Below are 19,166 nucleotides of genomic sequence, written 5' to 3'. Positions count from 1 at the left end.
TGCGCTCGTGACGTAAAACGGTTTCCAGTCGCTTGAAACTTTTTGGACCTCAGCGGCTTCCGTTCCAGGTGACACCCATTTTCCCCCTGACAGCAGTCCGCTCCTCGACACCAGCTACTCTGCTGAGAGCGCAGCTAGCTGACGCAGCAGCAGCAGTTAACGGTGGGGGTCTGCTTAGAAACTGGGTGTGAGTGACTGTTGGTTATTAATATTTACAATGAAGAAATTAAAAATACTTCAATCCTGACGTCCACACTGTGGTCGATGACGGTCTGGCGCGGCGTCGGTGACTGACATGGACGCGAGTGACAACAAGGTACAGTTTATTTCAAATTGGTGTGGGGTTTTTTTGGAGTGCTGCTAACGCTTTAGCCTTTAGAAATTGATAAATAACGTTAGTTTATATCGAGGCCCCAAAAATTCGGATCCTTTTTGCATTGCTCTTAAAGCGATAGTGTAATTCAAATGGCTTCGTTGCGTAAATGAGCTTTTTGGTGTCATTATTCGTACTAAAGCTACAATGAGCTTCGGTGTTTTGTCAAGCGACAGCAATAAAAGCACTCCTCTTATTTGGCTAGGAAGCTAATAGTAAAACGGCTAACGGCATTTAAAGCGTTAAGGGCGATTTTTTTTAAGGTAGCACACGGTGTGTTTGTTCTCTATTGTTCCAGCATTTTTGTTTCTGGTCATTTTTTTTTGTCTTGGGAATATATCTGTGGCAGTACTCCAGTGGTTATGGACAGACTTGCTTAAATGTTAGCACGGCTTGCTAACTAAAGCTAACACCTTTGCTGTTCTTTGAGGGTGCTTGTCATTTTAGTCAGAGCGATAGGTGGGCGGTAGCAGTACTTTTTTTTTTAAAATTAACTGTGTAATTGTGATCGTAATTTCTTCGAGACTTCAGAAAAAGGTTTCAGTCAGGTGGGTATGTTTGCATGTTTGCTGTTGTCATCGGAGAGGCGGAGAGGTTTCATGGGTCGTCAGCAGAGGAATGTCTGGTTCTTCTGCATGTCTGTCATTCCTCTGACGCTGTTAGCTATGCAGAAAGTTGACTTTTCTGTTCGGAGGCTTTTGTTGCCAGTCTCTCAAAATAACCTGGCATCAAAATCGCTCCCTCCTGGTGATTTTTCTGGATGAGACAGGTCAAATGCGATCCTTTTTTCTAAGAAAATGCATGTGACAATGCTGATGATGTTCTTCTCAATTTATGTGTAACATTCTCGCTGTCCACCCTGGTTTCAGCACACAATCGCATGCTGTTTGCCGGTGTTTGACAGCAGCTGGTGTGAGAATAAATGCTTGCACAAACAAAGGCTTGTGAGATCAGTAGCCCCCCAGTCCATCATCCCCAAGGGATGCACATCTGGGTCTGACCTCATTGCCCTTTTTTTTCAATCACAGCTGACGCATTAACCATCTCAAAAACGAGGTTAAATCAAGCTATGAATTCTGACCAGCTATGTCTTCCTTCACATTGTTAGCTGGATTCTCTACTACTGTTCAAAATGCAAGATTCACCCAGAGTGCACACAAGGCCTCCATATTGTGGCTTGGCTGATAATTAGCTTATCCTGTCGTACTGTCCCTACTTTATCCTCTCAAACTTAATCCTGTAACATCGTCCTGTCAGCCATAGTATGCAACTGCATACATTTAGAACTACTGCTGTAGTTCTCAACTCTGGGGGAAGTATCGTTCTGGTCATGGACATTGCTACCGTTCTCTGGGGGTCTGGGAGTTTCAGAATCTTTCATTTATGGCTGTGTGATCGTCACCAAACTGGCAGAGCAGGCTCCATTTACCATAACGCTCTTTAGATTTAATGAGCTCCATAGGTTACATAAGAAAAGGTGGTAACTACCCACAGACAATAGCAGTGGGAGACAATAGCTGTCTGTGACATCCCCTGGCTGCACTGATACTCCATTCATGCATCCCGACCACAGTTTCACAGAAGTGAGGGGCCATCTTTGTACTCTGAACTCTGTCACCTCTCTTCATCCTTTGCAAAATGGCAACTTAGACCACGGTCTCAGAGGTGTGTCCGGCTCTTGTAAACAATAAAGGAAAAACTAATGACGCACAAGAGGGGTAGTTATATTTGGTCCGTAGTGCTTTACTTAATATTTTGCATTTTGTTAATATTAATCAAATGTATTTCAAATCAAGTCTTTTTTGGGGGGCCTCAGGGCATTAGTGTTTTGCTTATTTTTCACCAGGACCTCTTGTTTGTTTATTTCGTCAGACAAGCATTTAAGGAGCATGTAATAAGCTGTAAAGCGTCTTTGGTGACATGATATTAAGTAAAGTTTTTGACTTCTACTTTGAATGCAAATTACTTCTAGACAAATGGCAAAGGAAACATTTTGAGGAGAGTTTGGAACTGAACTTTTAACTTATATTTTGCTTAATTTTTTTTTAAATTATTGTAACGTTCAAGGCCTCAAACATTATCTTTGAATGTATGATTGCGATTGCCCTAAAAATAAAAATGAATAGAAATTGCTAGTTAGGTAACACCCATTATAAATGACATAAATGTGTCATAAAAATATTCCAAACTCCTCTTGGCTTCAGTCGACCATATAAACGGCAAGTGTTCTGTGTATGTCTCCCTTCCAGTTGGGTGTTAAGTCATATCTGATCTCAATGAAGTTTTATGTCCTTGTGTTAAGGCCCTCCTGTTTGTTTGTTTTGTTTTTTAGCTCTTTAAGACTGTAAACCAACAGAAACTGTATGAGGAAATGTGTGGCATAGTTTATGATTACTACAAAACACATAACACTGGTCAGTCTGCTGGTAGTCAGTGAATTGCACTTTGTCTCTTTTGGATGTTTGCTGCTATAGTATTAATGTTCCTGGGTATAAATTGTCCCCTGTCAGTGTTGTTTTGCAGTGTTTTTAGAATTAAGGTTGTAAAGTGTTTCCATTAGCTAGAATTTTTTTTAACATGAGAGCGATAGCTTATCAATCATCACAAACCTGCCCGGGCAGAGAACATAGAAGGGTTTTCATGATTATATTGTTATGACCTGTTGCTTCATTCTACAGCTATCTCAAGTAGGTGTGGGGTTGCAATAACAGTACAATAATGTTATTCATTGCTCTCTTTAGTTACATGTGTGGAAAATGTGATCAGCTGGCTCAGTGACTAGTTAGAATTTGAAAAATAGATCTTAGGTGGAGATATGTTTCCGTCTTCTCATGGAGCCAAATATTGTCTGCCTTTGTTCAGCATCTGTCATTAATCTTTCTTCATTCATCTCTGTGCAGAATGTGAAGCTTTCACCTGAAGTGGAACCGTTCATCCCACAGAAGAAAGGTCTTGACGGATCACTAGTCAGCATGAGTCTTTCTGGCGAGGCAGGTGGAGGAGGGGGCGGAGGCAGTGGAGGGGTGGAAAGTACTCCCATTCCAAGCTACCTCATCACCTGCTACCCTTTTGTCCAGGAGAACCAACCCAACAGGTAGTGTTACTCTCCCAAAATGAGGGGACATTTGGGTATGGTTGAAACCTTTAAGGCTGAAACCCCAACTCTTGTCTCTGAGCTGATGGGACTGGTGGTTCCAGTTCAGGATAATTATGGATTTTTCCAGTGTTGCTAGTGTTGAAATATCACACCCTGTAGCATTGTGGGAAGTCTGGTGACTTTTGAACTGCATAAGAACAATCTGCTCTCTTCTAAACTGTTCGCCACTACTTCTATTTTTGGAGTAACTCATTTATTCTTTGTCACTAAAGTCATTGAAAAAAACACACATTTCATTCCCAATGTTGTGCTTCACAAAACGAGATGCTGATCAGATCCTTGAAACAATGCGCTGATTCTGAACCATTACATTGCTCTGTAATGTAAGACTGTTTAATTATGAATGGAAACCTCCATAGCTTTAGAGAGTTTATATCGAGGGGTAATCTGTGTTTCCAGTCCCTCTTTCTTTGTCCTGAGTGATCTGTTATATCCTGCGAACATCCGTTCTTTTGTTTCCTTCTCTACAATTTGAATGCAAGGAAATGCCCACTATAGCAGGCTGGCTGTGAAAATGTCAACTGGATCGTTATCACCATTTGTGTATTTTGTGCATGTACCCTCTTACAAACCAGCATTACATATGATAACCTTTCCATTATAGCCCTCTTATTTTGTAGAGGACATATTAATCAGTTGTCCCAGCAGTGCTACATGTTTAAAAAAAAAAAAACGAAGACACGTTTTAAACACTGGAAACAAATTCCACAAAGTAGAGATGCATTGGTATATAAAAAAATTTCAGTATTTGCCGATATTTAGCTAACATGCAATGTTCTGTGGTGTACTGTATGTTGTTGTTTAGTGTGCTCAGGGAAGGGAGTATTGTTCTGTTTAAGTTGTTACAGAAAATTTTTAGCTGGCTTTAGACAGCTTTCCACAAAAACCCTGTGGTGGAGAAGACATGCTTGATTTTCATGGTTGCGTTTAGTTGAAAGGGTGTAATATTGGTAATAATCCAACATGTCATTTTTCTGCTGCTCCACAGGCAACATCCCATGTATAATGGAGGAGAGCTGCGCTGGCAGCAGCCTAATCCTACCCCTGGTGGTCCATACCTGGCCTACCCAATCTTGTCTTCTCCCCAGCCGCCTGTCTCTAATGACTACGCTTACTACCAAATCATGCCTGCGCCATGCCCACCTGTGATGGGCTTCTACCAGCCCTTCCCTGGCACCTATCCAGGTCCAGTACAAGCTGGAGTGGTCAGTCCTGTGTCTGCAGATGTCAGTGAAAGACCCATGGCACTGGGGCCAGCATATGGAATGACCAGTCAGCGGGGGAGAGGCATGGTCCGGTCTAATGTTCTCCCAAAGGTGCAGAAGATCAACAGCTTTATTTGGATTTTGTTCTACTGATGTTATTCCACACTAAAACGTTTGCCCCCATTTATCTCTATCAACTTTGTGAGAATGCCCTTTCTTTGTTCTACAGCAACATTTGGGTGTGTGCCAGCCTACAAGAGGTCGTCGGCCTCCAACCAGGAGTGTAGCTGTACAGAAGGAGGTGTGCACCTTAGGGCCGGATGGCAGGACTAAAACCGTAATGTTGGTGGATGCAGCACAGCAGACCGGTACGAATACTGTGGCTATAATTAAAGATATGTTTAATTCCTAGCACTCAGGCTGTATGCAGGATTTATGTAACAATAAACAATGTCAAATAAGAAAGACTTTTAAGTCTGAAGACTGAATAATCTGAGTTCAAATATGACTACGGTCAGTCATGTTCCTTTTTTCCTATCGCTTGAAGGAAGCTGAAGTTGAACACATTCCAGACTTTGTTAGAGTTAATTGCTTTACGTAACAACAAGACTCTTTCCTGTCAGCGAGGAAGTAGGACACAATACCAGTAAGAGCTGGGTCTAGTCCTACAGGTTGATGTTGGTGATGTCTGTGCTTCTAAAGAAAAAATAAAAACAAAAAAAAGTGGAATGCTGATTTTCTAGTTAGAGAGGTTAACCTTTCGCAGACAAGTATGTCAGCAATATTTCTTTTGCTTGAGTGAGCTAACAAGCCTGTTTAAATAGTTTGACTCCACAGCTGGGATTTTACAACCATATAATAATAAAATGTCACATTGATGGTCGGAGTAAAGTTGACTGAAGTTTTATTACATTTGACGGTCTAAGTTTCCTCTACCTTGTCCTCAGATTTCCCAGGTGAGGTATCAGGGCGTTGTGCTGCCGAGCGAGTAAGTCCTCTGCTGTGGAAAAACCGAACAAAGAGAAGACGGGCTTCCCATCCAGCTGAAAGCTACAACGAGACTGGTGCAAGTGAAGCCGATATAGACAGTGATAGCGGCTACTGTAGCCCCAAACATAACCAGGGAACCGGGGCGATGCAAAGAACAGCAGAGAACGCAGCAGCACCCATGGTATGTTGCCTACTGACAAAGTCCTCCAAAACCAATAAACTTACCTTTGAAATATATATTTTATCAGCAAAGGATATTTTTAACTCTAATCATGTGAAGGATAAAATAAACAAAGCTGTACAGATGTAAGATGGGAAGAGGAAGTTGAATAATTTTAAAGTCACACCGAAAGGTCAGTTACAGTGTCTCTAGCTTTAGTAATGTGATATCTGTCAAAATATGTTCTGATGTGTACTTAGAGTGGAACTTAAATGATTGCTTTAGAGCAACACACAGCCTAGAAGCTGCATAAGCCTAAGGACTAATGAGCGAAAGTGATAGGTAGCATGTACATTTTTCATCAGATGTAGCTTAAATTAATTTACAATTTTACAGTAAAGGTGCTGAGGGCACTTTGAATCAGAGGATTTGTTTTTGTTATACTTGGAAAAAGTATAATAAAAGTATAATGTAGTATAAAGTGCCACATTTCCAAATTTCTCTTTTAGTCTATTTTTTCTTTTTCATGTTTGCTATTATAGTTATAATAGAGCCAATTTAAGTACATAGCAGAGCTGACACCAATGAGGGAGCTGTACTAGTCTTTAAATTTATTTGCCCACGTAGTGAAACACACAAATGGCTCAGCTTTTTTTTGTCCTTTTGTCTGTGTGTGTTATAGGGAGTAGAGGCTGGTGTAATGACTGGTAAGTGTGGTCTAAGATATTTTCTGAGCTCAATTTCACTTTGTGTTTTATACTGATATCTATTACGTATCCTGTAGTTATTGTATTAAAAAGGATGGAGGTGCTCCTTTTGTATGAGAAATACTCCCCCCCCCCTTTATATTTACTAGCAGGTACCTGGGTAAATGTAGCATCTCAGGCTACCTCAAAGTCCTGGGTGGACAGAAACGGTCAGTTTCACAGAGCAGATCAGAGGAAGAATCCCGAGCAGAGAAACTTCTCACAGGTAAAATAGATCCCAGTGGAGCAGAGACAGACTTGTTCAGCATAATGTACTTTAAAGAGAAATAATTGTCATGTTTAAAAATTACATAAATCATTAGCATTCTTCTTTTTGTTGTTGCCATTTTTAGATGCCTTGAAATACTGAGTCAGCTATATGTGTGAATTAGTTTATTTTGCTATTTTTGCTCTGGCCTCCTTTCCCAACAAGTTCCCCTCCTTTGATACTAGCTACACAAATAGACCGGGGTTGAGAAACTTGTTGAATATCAGTGGTACCCTGTCTGACTGGTGTGTTCACTCTCTGTTTCTGCCTTTCAGGATTACCACAGTGGGTGTCAAGGGCGTATGCCACTCAACCAGTCGGAACAAAGACATCCGCCAGTAGCAGTCACAGGCACAGACCTCACTCCAGAGCCCCTCTACTTTGAGGTGAGCGAGTGTTATCTGTGAATATCTCAGTACTGTTACCATGACATGTCTTTTTTTTTTTTAGAGAATTTGAATTTTGTGCCAAATGGATTTCTGTGGATTTGCTAGGATGAAGATGAGTTTCCAGATCTTGCTTCTGGTGGGGCCGCTCAGCGCAGCAACAAACCAGAATCAACTCCAGCTCAGACACATACGCAACCTAAGCTGCCCAAAAACCTGGTAAGGCAAAACCCCTTTTGAACACAGTTCTCTGTGCCATCATTTGAATATAAGGGCTGTGTATGTGTCCTTCTTATATAGGGAGTGCAGAATTATTAGGCAAATGAGTATTTTGTCCACATCATTCTCTTCATGCATGTTGTCTTACTCCAAGCTGTATAGGCTCGAAAGCCTACTACCAATTAAGCATATTAGGTGATGTGCAACTCTGTAATGAGAAGGGGTGTGGTCTAATGACATCAACACCCTATATCAGGTGTGCATAATTATTAGGCAACGTCCTTTCCTTTGGCAAAATGGGTCAAAAGAAGGACTTGACAGGCTCAGAAAAGTCAAAAATAGTGAGATATCTTGCAGAGGGATGCAGCAGTCTCAAAATTGCAAAGCTTCTGAAGCGTGATCATCGAACAATCAAGCGTTTCATTCAAAATAGTCAACAGGGTCGCAAGAAGCGTGTGGAAAAACCAAGGCGCAAAATAACTGCCCATGAACTGAGAAAAGTCAAGCGTGCAGCTGCCAAGATGCCACTTGCCACCAGTTTGGCCATATTTCAGAGCTGCAACATCACTGGAGTGCCCAAAAGCACAAGGTGTGCAATACTCAGAGACATGGCCAAGGTAAGAAAGGCTGAAAGACGACCACCACTGAACAAGACACACAAGCTGAAACGTCAAGACTGGGCCAAGAAATATCTCAAGACTGATTTTTCTAAGGTTTTATGGACTGATGAAATGAGAGTGAGTCTTGATGGGCCAGATGGATGGGCCCGTGGCTGGATTGGTAAAGGGCAGAGAGCTCCAGTCCGACTCAGACGCCAGCAAGGTGGAGGTGGAGTACTGGTTTGGGCTGGTATCATCAAAGATGAGCTTGTGGGGCCTTTTCGGGTTGAGGATGGAGTCAAGCTCAACTCCCAGTCCTACTGCCAGTTTCTGGAAGACACCTTCTTCAAGCAGTGGTACAGGAAGAAGTCTGCATCCTTCAAGAAAAACATGATTTTCATGCAGGACAATGCTCCATCACACGCGTCCAAGTACTCCACAGCGTGGCTGGCAAGAAAGGGTATAAAAGAAGAAAAACTAATGACATGGCCACCTTGTTCACCTGATCTGAACCCCATTGAGAACCTGTGGTCCATCATCAAATGTGAGCTTTACAAGGAGGGAAAACAGTACACCTCTCTGAACAGTGTCTGGGAGGCTGTGGTTGCTGCTGCACGCAATGTTGATGGTGAACAGATCAAAACACTGACAGAATCCATGGATGGCAGGCTTTTGAGTGTCCTTGCAAAGAAAGGTGGCTATATTGGTCGCTGATTTGTTTTGTTTTGTTTTTGAATGTCAGAAATATGTATTTGTGAATGTGGAGATGTTATATTGGTTTCACTGGTAAAAATAAATAATTGAAATGGGTATATATTTGTTTTTTGTTAAGTTGTCTAATAATTCTGCACAGTAATAGTCACCTGCACACACAGATATCCCCCTAAAATAGCTAAAACTAAAAACAAACTAAAAACTACTTCCAAAAACATTCAGCTTTGATATTAATGAGTTTTTTGGGTTCATTGAGAACATGGTTGTTGTTCAATAATAAAATTATTCCTCAAAAATACAACTTGCCTAATAATTCTGCACTCCCTGTATCAGGCAGTGATACCATCCCTGACATAAAACATGAACAGATGTGCCATTCTATTTTTTCTACATTAATAGTTAAATGTGATTTATATAAGCAATTTATTTTATTTTTTATTTAAAAAAAATAGGAAATGCAAACGTTTTGATATAATGGCTAACTATTACTTCATACTTTGTGTATATAGCAAAGTGTCCAGCAAGATTTCTTTATCTAACTAGTGTCAGTGCACATCACCTCCTTAAATAAGTACAAACATTTGGAGTGTATCCTCCTACTCACCATCACTCAGTTGTGACACAATTATGTCTTTCAGTGTGTAAATGTAGTTGATAATTGAAGTTGTACATGATTGAGGGGAAATTGAGAGTGCAGTTAAGATGTACCAAATCACACACAGGATGGAAAAATTGTTTTCTGACAGCTGGATATTTTGTTGTTGTTGTCCCCTGATGGTTGTGTATCAATGCAGCCAAATCACCAAATATTGTATTGGGAAATCTTTGCATCTTTGCTAATGTGTGCATCTACTTTCATAACAGCTGGAAAATCTGCCAGAAAACTCCCCTATCAACATTGTACAGACACCCATCCCCATCACCACTTCTGTTCCCAAGAGGGCCAAAAGCCAGAGGAAAAAGGCTCTTGCTGCTGCCTTGGCCACTGCACAGGAATATTCTGAAATCAGCATGGAGCAGAAGAAACTACAGGTATGAACTCTGCTTATGTTCCCTGGGCTGGAACAGGCTGGAACTCACCACTTCATGGCCTTAAAATATTATATTATTATTTTTAGCACACAAACCTGGTATTCTTCAGTTGTAATTAACCTTTTAAAAATTCTATGTACTTTTTGTCTCTTGTCATCTGACAGGAAGCTTTTATCAAAGCAGCAGGGAAAAAGAGCAAAACCTCTGTGGAGCTTGACCTGGGAGACATGCTGGCAGCTTTGGAGAAGCAACAGCAGGCTATGAAAGCCAGGCAACTCACCAATACCAAGCCACTGTCTTTTACAGGTATCGGGAAAGTTAATCATATGTTAAAAAGTGGCTTAAAACCTACAATACAAATTGGAAATAAGGATTTAAGCTAAATCTATCAAAAGTAAGCTCTTTACTTTGAGGCTTGTAGTAGGTTGTGCTCTGTAGATTTGTAGTGATTGTTGCCTAATGCTGCAGAATTTGTGTTGCTGGCTTGGTAACAGTAACTGACTGTTACCTCTGTGTCCAGACAAACCAGGGCTGCACAACTATGGCCAAAATTATATTTACAATTATTTTGTTCAAGAGCATCTCTTAGAAGAAAAAAAAAAAAAACCTTTAGAATGAAGTCAGGACACTGCTTTCACCATTACAGTGTATTCCTGTTGATCTTTCTAAATGAATCTTAGCAGGAAAGTAAGATGAACTCTTTCATTCCATTAATTATACCCACACGATGGATGTGAACATATGCAGCAAAGCATTCAACAGCTATGAGATCCCTTTTATATCCTGTGACGTTTTGCATACAGCATGGGTTTTGCTACTTTGAAAAAACTAACTGCACGAGAGGAAACGTTTTTCCTAAAGCATTTGTAACTGTTCTTAGTGGACATGGATCTTTGGCATTAATTCTACTGCAGTTTGTCGTGTGTTTTCAGGCAGCTTGCAGGATAAATCTGAAGTACTCCATTTAACAACTATGTAGCAACTGGCTGCTTTGAGTTACAAGCTCTTTGCCTTCTGCTGTGCATAAAGTGCAGGAAACTTCAAGCTGCACACAGTGGGGAGCAGCTGTGATTGGCATGTGGTCGAAGTTAGGCAGCACTTAATTTGCTTTGCATTTTTTTAATTGGCAAAACATGGAATTTAAATGTTGCCCACCTGCTCATGTTCATGTAATTGCAGGAAGCAAAAATCGTGATCAAGATAAAAATTTGATTTGTCATGCAGCCTTGAACCAAACATCACGACCCCTATGTTCACACACATCTACATATACTTAGATTTCATTCTCTTTGTCTGCAGTTGGAACAACTACTCCCTTCCACAGCTCAGGCTTTACCAGTGTGCCGTCTATGTTGAGGGGTCATCAGCAGTCGCACTCGACCCCGCAAAATCCCTTGGACTCCACTGCACCTCGTATAAAGAGAGGGAAGGAGAGAGAGATCCCCAAAGTCAAACGACCAACAGCCCTCAAGAAGGTTAATAATTTAAGAAAGTATATTAAAATTCTCTTTAAGTACCTTTGTGTTAGACATTATTTTTTCTCTTTGTTTATGTAGATTATTTTGAAGGAACGTGAGGGGAAGAAAGGGAAGCCATGTGCAGAACAAGAGTCATCAAGTCATGACGAACATGGGGATGAGTGTCTACATTTTACTGATGATCTTACACAAGAGCCTGCTTCTCAGGAAGGTCAGTGTCATTACCAAGAAGTGAAGTAATTCAGTACCCACGCTTTTCTTTTTTTAATCCGTTATAAAGTTCCTCATTCTTATTTGTGGTCTGTTTTTTGTGATCCAGAAAATGGTCTGAGTGTGCCCAGTGATACATCCCTTTCCCCAGCCAGTCAGAACTCTCCTTACAGCATCACCCCAGTGTCCCAAGGTTCTCCTGCCAGCTCGGGTATCGGAAGTCCCATGGCTTCAAATGCCATCACAAAGATCCACAGCCGACGTTTCAGAGAGTAAGTGCTCACTATTACCCCGCGTGAACTGAAAAACTGTGACTATCGAATGGGGCAGACCTTTAGTAAGAAATGCCTGGAATGTCTGCAAAAACCCAGTGTGGTAACAAAACTGGTTAGTAAAGCAAATACTTGCCCCACTCAAAAATCACAGAGCCTCTGCTTGTAAGACGCATACTCTGAATGTTATCGGGTGTTTTTAAGGGCGGATCTGTACAATAAAGAATTGTAGAGTATGGCACAGATGCCGAGCGCATTGTCCTCTCTCTGCAAAAATGTATGCCAGCAGTCACAAATACAGCATTGTCCCTCTCTGGCCCCTGATGTGGGCCTATTGTGCCAACCCACTCGTCTAGAACAGATTTAGCTTTTAAGTCTTCAAAAGGCCTCTGTAGCCACACTCCTCCTCTCAGCTATGACCCCCAGGACACTTGTTCCCCAGACCACACCAGTAGAACTTCCAGTAGCAAAGTATAGTAGCATAAGCATTATGAACAAAGAGGCAAACAAAGCTGTCATGAAGAGCTGCATAAACTTTGAAAGTCATTTAAAGCCTTGTAGGACATAAGTCAGTCCCAAGTAGATATCTCCTAGTCCTTTTTTGTTAGCCATAAGACACTCTTCAATTAACTGTTACAATTAAAAGAATGTTTAGCATTTTATTGTCATTTTCATTTTCTTTCTTTCTCCCTCCCTCTTCTGCAGGTACTGTAACCAAGTGCTGAGCAAAGAGATCGATGAGAGCGTGACTTTGCTGCTACAGGAACTGGTTCGCTTCCAGGAGCGAGTCTACCAGAAGGATCCGACCAAGGCTAAATCCAAGCGTCGCCTGGTCATGGGTCTCAGAGAGGTCACCAAGCACATGAAGCTTCATAAGATTAAGTGTGTCATCATCTCTCCCAACTGTGAGAAGATTCAGGCCAAAGGTGATTATTGCAGTACTACCTCCAGCATCAAGCCATATTGGGTCATATTGTCTAAGGTCTGACCAGCTGAGCTGCCAATAGGTTTGAGTTCATATGATTATTTGTTAATATATTTATGTTGCAATTAGAAATCAGTCACATGTTGCAGCTAACAGAGAAATGTCTGTTTTTAAGGACCATTACAGCAGTTTTCATATTTTAGCTCTCCAGCCTGTTTTAATTCACTGTTTGTGGCCTAATAGAGTCATTTTCAGGAACAACAAAAAAAATAAATGATAAAAAAAAGCTAAATAAAAAAACTATACTACTTATTTAGCACTAAACAGCTCACACACTGAGCAATGACGAAGCTCAACCAAAAATGGATTCAAGAAGGGGAATGCAGTACCTGTGTTTGCTAGGCCAATGTGGTTATTTTGTTGCCACGAGATATTAGAGGTACTATTGCATTACCACAAGTAATGTGGTAATGTGTGACCATAAGATCAAATGCACATAGCCACATGTTAGTAATGCATGGCCACAAGATATGTCATTTCCTGCTGGCCATACTGGGCAAGCTCTGCAGTTATTATTATATGAAAGCCGGTTTATCTGCTTTAGATTAATTAGATTTTTTGAGATCTAATTAGGGCAGGTTACCATCACTGATTTCTACAACTAATTCAATTCTGATTCACAAGGTCTCGATTTCATTTTATTCTATTCGATTTTGACTCGGACAGTCAGAAAAATCAGAATTATGAGCATTTGTCTTGGACTTGTACTATCTAAACCTTGTAAATTAAAAATATTTAATTCCAAATTATTTGACTATTTCTTTGCAATTAGATCGTTTACACTGAGTTTGTATGTACAAAAGCAGAGCTGACACTTGTTAGACTTAATCAGAGGTGCAAGCATCACAGCAGATGCCTTTGTGTCAGAGTAATTGAGGATAAAACCAAAAAATATGAAGGAGATTTTCCTGGCCAGGCTTTTTATAGCAGATAAGCACCTTGAAAATATTCTGCAGTAGATCAAAAACGGAAGGAAGTGAAGCAGAGCAAAGTTACAGAGGTTTTATTAGAGACACAGCAAAGTGCTTTGTGATTTGGCATAATTTGTAAAAGTTTACATTTCTTCAGTACTGAACAGCAGAAATTAGGCTTTCTTGTCGGGGAGGAAAAAACAAAAACCCAACACTGAACACAAAAGTAGACTTGACCATAAAAAGCAAACAGATCTTTGATGGGAATCTGGTCTTGAAGTCAAGTGAGAGAGAGGAGGAAGTGTGATTGTTATCATGGTGGAAGTAAAATGGCAAAAGTAAGAGGGAATACATGACAATGTTTTTCAAACATGACGCGTAGTTTTTGTTTTCTTCTGCTGCTGGATCAGTGAATTTTGGTCAGAGAGTAACAAAACGTGCAGTTTGGGAATCTGTGAGATATCGTCTTTCACCACCCGACGGCATGTCCGCGTATGTGCCGTTGTGTGACCGGGGGAGTCTGCGCTTTGTGTATACGTTTTTGCGCAGAGTCTGTTTACCTGCTCTTTAATTGTTTGCTGTTTTAGCTATCTGGCGGTTGTTGAAATTGTTTTGTGAGCTTTAAAGATTAACCCGTATTAACCCGTGATCGTCACTCATGTCACTGTGGGAGCTCCAAATGGGGGGGTGGGTGTGTGTGTGTGTGTGTGTGTGTGTGTGTGTGTGTGTGTGTGTGTGTGTGTGCGCGTGCGTGCGTGCGTGCGTGTGTGTGTGTTGGTTTTTTGTTTTGTTTAGTTTTCTCTTCTTCCCGAGTGTGATACATTTGAGTCACTGATTGTTTTTCTGTGCTGCAGGTGGTTTGGATGAAGCTTTATACAATGTAATTGCGATGGCCAGGGAGCAGGAGATCCCGTTTGTGTTCGCCTTGGGCAGAAAAGCTCTCGGACGCTGTGTCAACAAGCTGGTGCCCGTTAGTGTTGTGGGCATTTTCAACTATTCTGGAGCTGAGGTAGGACACTCATGTCATTTTAAACCTTTATCCACATAATCTGCCCAAGTTGGTGATGATGATGAGCTCTCTGTATCTTTTTGTTTGTTTGTTTGTTGTTTTTTTTAAATGCCTTTCTCAGGGACTCTTCAACCATTTAGTTTCTTTAACCGAAGAGGCTAGGAAGGCCTACAAGGACATGGTGTCCGCTCTGGAGCAGGAGCAGGCTGAGGAGGCTCTGAAGAATGACAAGAAGGTCCCTCATCACATGGGGCATTCCCGCAACCACTCTGCTGCTTCAGCCATCTCCTTTTGCTCCATCTTCTCTGAGCCCATCTCAGAGGTTAATGAAAAGGAATATGGTAAGCCCTGTTTCTGTTTCTTTACTATTTGTTTTATGTTATCAGTGTTATCAAAGAACCTCTTTGGCAGTAGTAGCTGGTTGGAGTAGAGTTCTGTTTATCTAAATGTACAGTATATTAGTTGTTACAAACCTAGGTTTAAAGGTCGAACAGAATTTTCTGTGGATAAATCCTGGGGATGGTGAGATAATTAATGGGGAAACAAGGTAGGCAACACTAAGGTTTAGAGAAATATGGTTGTTTTCTTCGACTTTTCATTAATTTAGACTTTTTTTCCTGAATAAAATTCAGATAGTTCTATTTGGAAGTATTAACAACTCAAACATGTGAAAGGTTGGGGACCACTGGTGTAATGTTTTTAAGCTATTGTGTAGTGTGTAGTTTATTGAGTTACTTTCCTCACCTGTAATGTTGGTGATCTGAGAAAATGGACCGTGTGGTTGTATTTTTCCTTCAGAGACCAATTGGAGGAGCATGATGGAGACTTCTGATGCCCCAGAGCCTGTAGACAGCGAGCTGAGTCGCCCTTCACCCTTAACAGGCACCCAGAGAGACAGTCAGGCCCCGCCAGTTACCAACAACACCGCCCCTCTTGGCGCTACCGTTCCCCAGCCCAGGGCTCCGGCTCCAGAGAGAGATGAGGTCCGAGCTGACGACAGGCTGGAGCTGGCCTCTCAGCAGAGCACAGAGACAGGCTCGTTGGATGGAAGCTGCAGGGGGCCGCTGAACTCATCCATCACTTCCACCACTTCCACCCTGGTTCCTGGGATGTTGGAGGAGGCTGAGGAAGAGGAGGATGAGGAGGAGGACTACACTCCTGAACCCATTTCTGTAGAAGTGCCCACTCTGAGCAGCCGCATTGAATCCTGGGTGTCCAAGACCCTGGAAAACCTCCAGCTGGGAAAGAGCCAAGAAAGTACTGAAGAGGAGGAGGAAGAGGATGGAGAAGAGAGGGTACAGAGTGAGGATGATGAGGACCTTGATTCAGCAGAGATCACAAAGACAAAGATGGAAGGCAAAGAACAAGCGGAGGCTAAAAAGCCCACTGGTTGAAATCACTTACACACGTACATTCCCTCCTTCTCACACATCCCTCTTCACAGCAACCAGCAGCCCTCCTCCTTTGTGTCTAGCCCCTGACACAAGTCATAATCTCAGGTATCCACCCAGCTGACCAATGCTCTCTCACTCACACACACACACACACACACACACACACACACACACACACACACTCACACATTACAGAGAAACTGACCAACGTAAAACCACACAGAGTCACAGACCAAACAGCTAACAAAGTCTGAGGGTTATAGATTCACACCAAAACTCATCTGATGATTTTAAAAGGATGCCCTCTTTATTTTTCTTTTCATTTTTTTTTTTTTGGCCCCATAACCTGCAACACTTGAATATAGGGTGGAGCGTTCCCTCCTCCACAGCTGAACTCTTTCAGAGTCAGGAACATTTGTGGGAGCGAGCGATGAGCGCTCAGTGACGTTGAGCTGGTGTCTGCAGCTCACAGAGGAGGAAGGTTGGAACCTTTCAACTCACATCTTAACTTTATTCAGAGCTCGGAGGGTTTTCAGCTCTGCAAGTATTTGTGTGTTTGCGTGTGCGCTTTGGAGGCACAGTTTGCATTTATTTTGCTCTGTCCTTTGGCTTTAGCTATGTAAATAATGTGTGTGTTTGTGTGTTTAATTTCACCTCGCTGCTCCAGGAGGAAAAGAAAGAGAGAGGGCGTTTCTTTAGTTGGTTTCTTTAGTTTAGTTTCTTAGTTGGCAATTAGCTTTCATCACCGAATATTACAGTGTCAGGGGTTCTGTCTTTGTACCAAAACCTCTCCCGCGCATCAGTTGTCTGTGTTTTTTAATGTTTAAATAAATAAGTGTCTCATTCTGTATTCAGATGATTTAAATTACTTAACTTCTAAGAAGCAAATCAAGCTTTGTGAATATAACCTTGTCTAGGTGGTTCTACTACAATATGTAATGTTTTGTCATATTGATCTTGCCTATTGTCAAATTATTTGGGGTTTGTTTTCCTCTGAATGGAGTCCTAGTTCCTAGATGCTGTCCATGCTTCATAAAAAAAACAAAACAAAGAAAAATGCTCCTGTTTTTTTTCCACTCACTCGTGTTCTCTGATGGCGGGGCTCTCAAGCCGTCTCTTACCAAGGTTCCCAGCATCATTATCATCAACACTGAGATCTTTAATCAATCCCGAAAGTACATTTTCCCTAGTAAATTATGAGACACAACTTGGTTGTTACTTTCTCAATAGTAAAGCACTGAGCCTGTGTGTGTAGTTTACAGCTTCATGAAATAATTGGGAAACTGGATGCTGGAAGACAAACGTGTGAACTAAAGAAATTTGTCTTTGCCCCCCCCCCCCCCCCCCCCCCCCCCAAACAACATTTGATTAAAACTAAAATCCTCAGTGCTTCACTACCGCTAGTTAAATAAGTCATCACCAAGTCATGCACATGCCTTTGTAAATATAATTGTACAAAGGAGATTTTGATTTTGCATTGTATTAAAAAATACAATCATCCTGTTCTTCAAGCCATTTGGTGGGTTAAACATTGTAATAGTTGGAATCCAATTAGATAAAAGTATTCGATCGTGAATCATGGAGAGGTGTTGGCCCGTCGACAGTGATGCAGTACATCAGGCTGTATGCAATGTGGAGATGGGACGCGACGGTGTACTGAATATCATACTTGGGATTTTGAAAGTATTTCTAGTTTGATTCAAGGTACGCTGTGTAGGCATTTTTTTTGGTATGACTTCCATCAAAGTGTTTAAAGTATGTTATTTGACAGCAAATGTGTTTTTTGCACTATGTAAATACAGTACTGGTAAAGGTCTTGTAACTAATGTGAACAAAGAAAAAAAATGGTTCAATGAAGTACTTTTTTCAGCGTGTTTCTCATCTTTACATGGATATTTAAGATGGTCTCCTTAAGACTGTACATCATTAACAGCATTGTTAGAGGCTGTTTCTCATTACCCTGTTGTCACTCTTAACCTATGGACTGATGATTAACATCATTAAAATGTTGTTTAAGAAAATCTTCTGACTGGTGCCTCATCTTCTCTCCTTTGTTAACCTAATTTGGGTTTATTTATAAAGAGCCAAATGTGTGTTCTTTCATAAACACATGCAGCCTGAAGATCCCCACAAAGAAAGAAAAATGATCACAATAACAAGGTTAAAAGAACCAAACACTAAGTTTTAAACCAATAAAAGATGAACAAGTCTAGAAATTAGATTAGTTAAAAGTTCAAATGAATGCCAAATGAATCAAAAAACACTGCACAAGAGCTGAAAAGGAACAACAGAATTAATCCGCTATGAGTTTCATAATAAAACTGATTTTGCTCTTGTGGTCGTAAAGGGATGGACATGTTAGCTGCTGCTGCTGCTTCAGGATTCAATATGTTGTGCATTCAGAGATGCTCTTCTGCTTACCTTGGTTGTAATGAGTAGTAATTTGAATTTTTCTCAGCCCAAAGCAGTCTGGCCCTTCTCCTCTGACATAAGTATTTTCTCCCACTGAACTGCCGTTCGCTGGGTATTTCCCCTAGAAAACAAAGTATTCTGATTCTGATTTTCTCTTTTTAAGATCATTCTCTCCAAACCCTAGAGCTACACTGATTTGCTGCAGCGTGGTGGTTGCCGTAAATGTGCAGTTGAACAGAGCTACCAAACAAAGCAGCTCCAAGTTTATAGTTAACAGACCAGCTGATTACTGAAAAAAGTGGTAGCAACATCATATAGATTGTAGTTTTAATAAACGGCCACTAGGAAGGGACAAAACTCTGCCGTAGACATCACTCAGATTTCAATATTGCATACTCTTTGACAATAGCTAGTGGTGTGTAATTATTATTTTATGGAAAAAGGTAAAGCTCCATGGTTTAAAATGCTTTTACTGTGGAATTTGAGAGTATGGCTGCACCGCTGCAATCTGAAAGACAATCTTTCAATCAGGAATAACACCAGTATGTAAAACACTGTTTAAATGGCGCCTGGAATATTGTTCTGATCGGGATCAAAGGGAAATGCAAATGCTTCAGTTAAATCCTCTTCCTCCTGTGTGTTAATT

General features: G+C 41.1%; 1 protein-coding gene across 1 annotated transcript; it reads left to right on the top strand.

The window, feature by feature from the left end:
* Positions 1 to 71: 71 nt before the first annotated feature.
* Positions 72 to 16,337, top strand: secisbp2l (SECIS binding protein 2-like). Its single transcript, XM_085458289.1, has 18 exons — positions 72 to 316; positions 3,274 to 3,467; positions 4,519 to 4,846; positions 4,965 to 5,103; positions 5,683 to 5,906; positions 6,568 to 6,592; positions 6,742 to 6,857; positions 7,175 to 7,285; positions 7,394 to 7,504; positions 9,682 to 9,849; positions 10,014 to 10,155; positions 11,149 to 11,324; positions 11,406 to 11,538; positions 11,647 to 11,809; positions 12,515 to 12,735; positions 14,560 to 14,714; positions 14,836 to 15,055; positions 15,513 to 16,337. Exons 1-18 carry the CDS (start codon positions 296 to 298, stop codon positions 16,106 to 16,108), a joined length of 3,243 nt encoding a protein of 1,080 aa, XP_085314415.1. The 5' UTR covers positions 72 to 295; the 3' UTR covers positions 16,109 to 16,337.
* The last annotated feature ends 2,829 nt before the right edge of the window (positions 16,338 to 19,166 follow it).

This window comes from Copadichromis virginalis, linkage group LG1, assembly GCF_057382275.1.
Source record: "Copadichromis virginalis isolate Kocher_CV1m ecotype Utaka linkage group LG1, C_Virginalis_male_GT1.1, whole genome shotgun sequence".
NCBI lineage: Eukaryota > Metazoa > Chordata > Actinopteri > Cichliformes > Cichlidae > Copadichromis > Copadichromis virginalis.
The sequence above is the reverse complement of the archived record's forward strand: the minus strand, read 5'-3'. Positions and strand labels throughout refer to the sequence as shown.

Excerpts from the sequence above, each read along its gene's own strand:
- secisbp2l (XM_085458289.1), top strand. The coding sequence starts at position 296 with ATGGACGCGAGTGACAACAAG. Across the intron at positions 5,104-5,682 it reads GGATGCAGCACAGCAGACCG|ATTTCCCAGGTGAGGTATCA; the intron begins GTACGAATACTG and ends CCTTGTCCTCAG. Across the intron at positions 6,593-6,741 it reads AGAGGCTGGTGTAATGACTG|CAGGTACCTGGGTAAATGTA; the intron begins GTAAGTGTGGTC and ends TATATTTACTAG.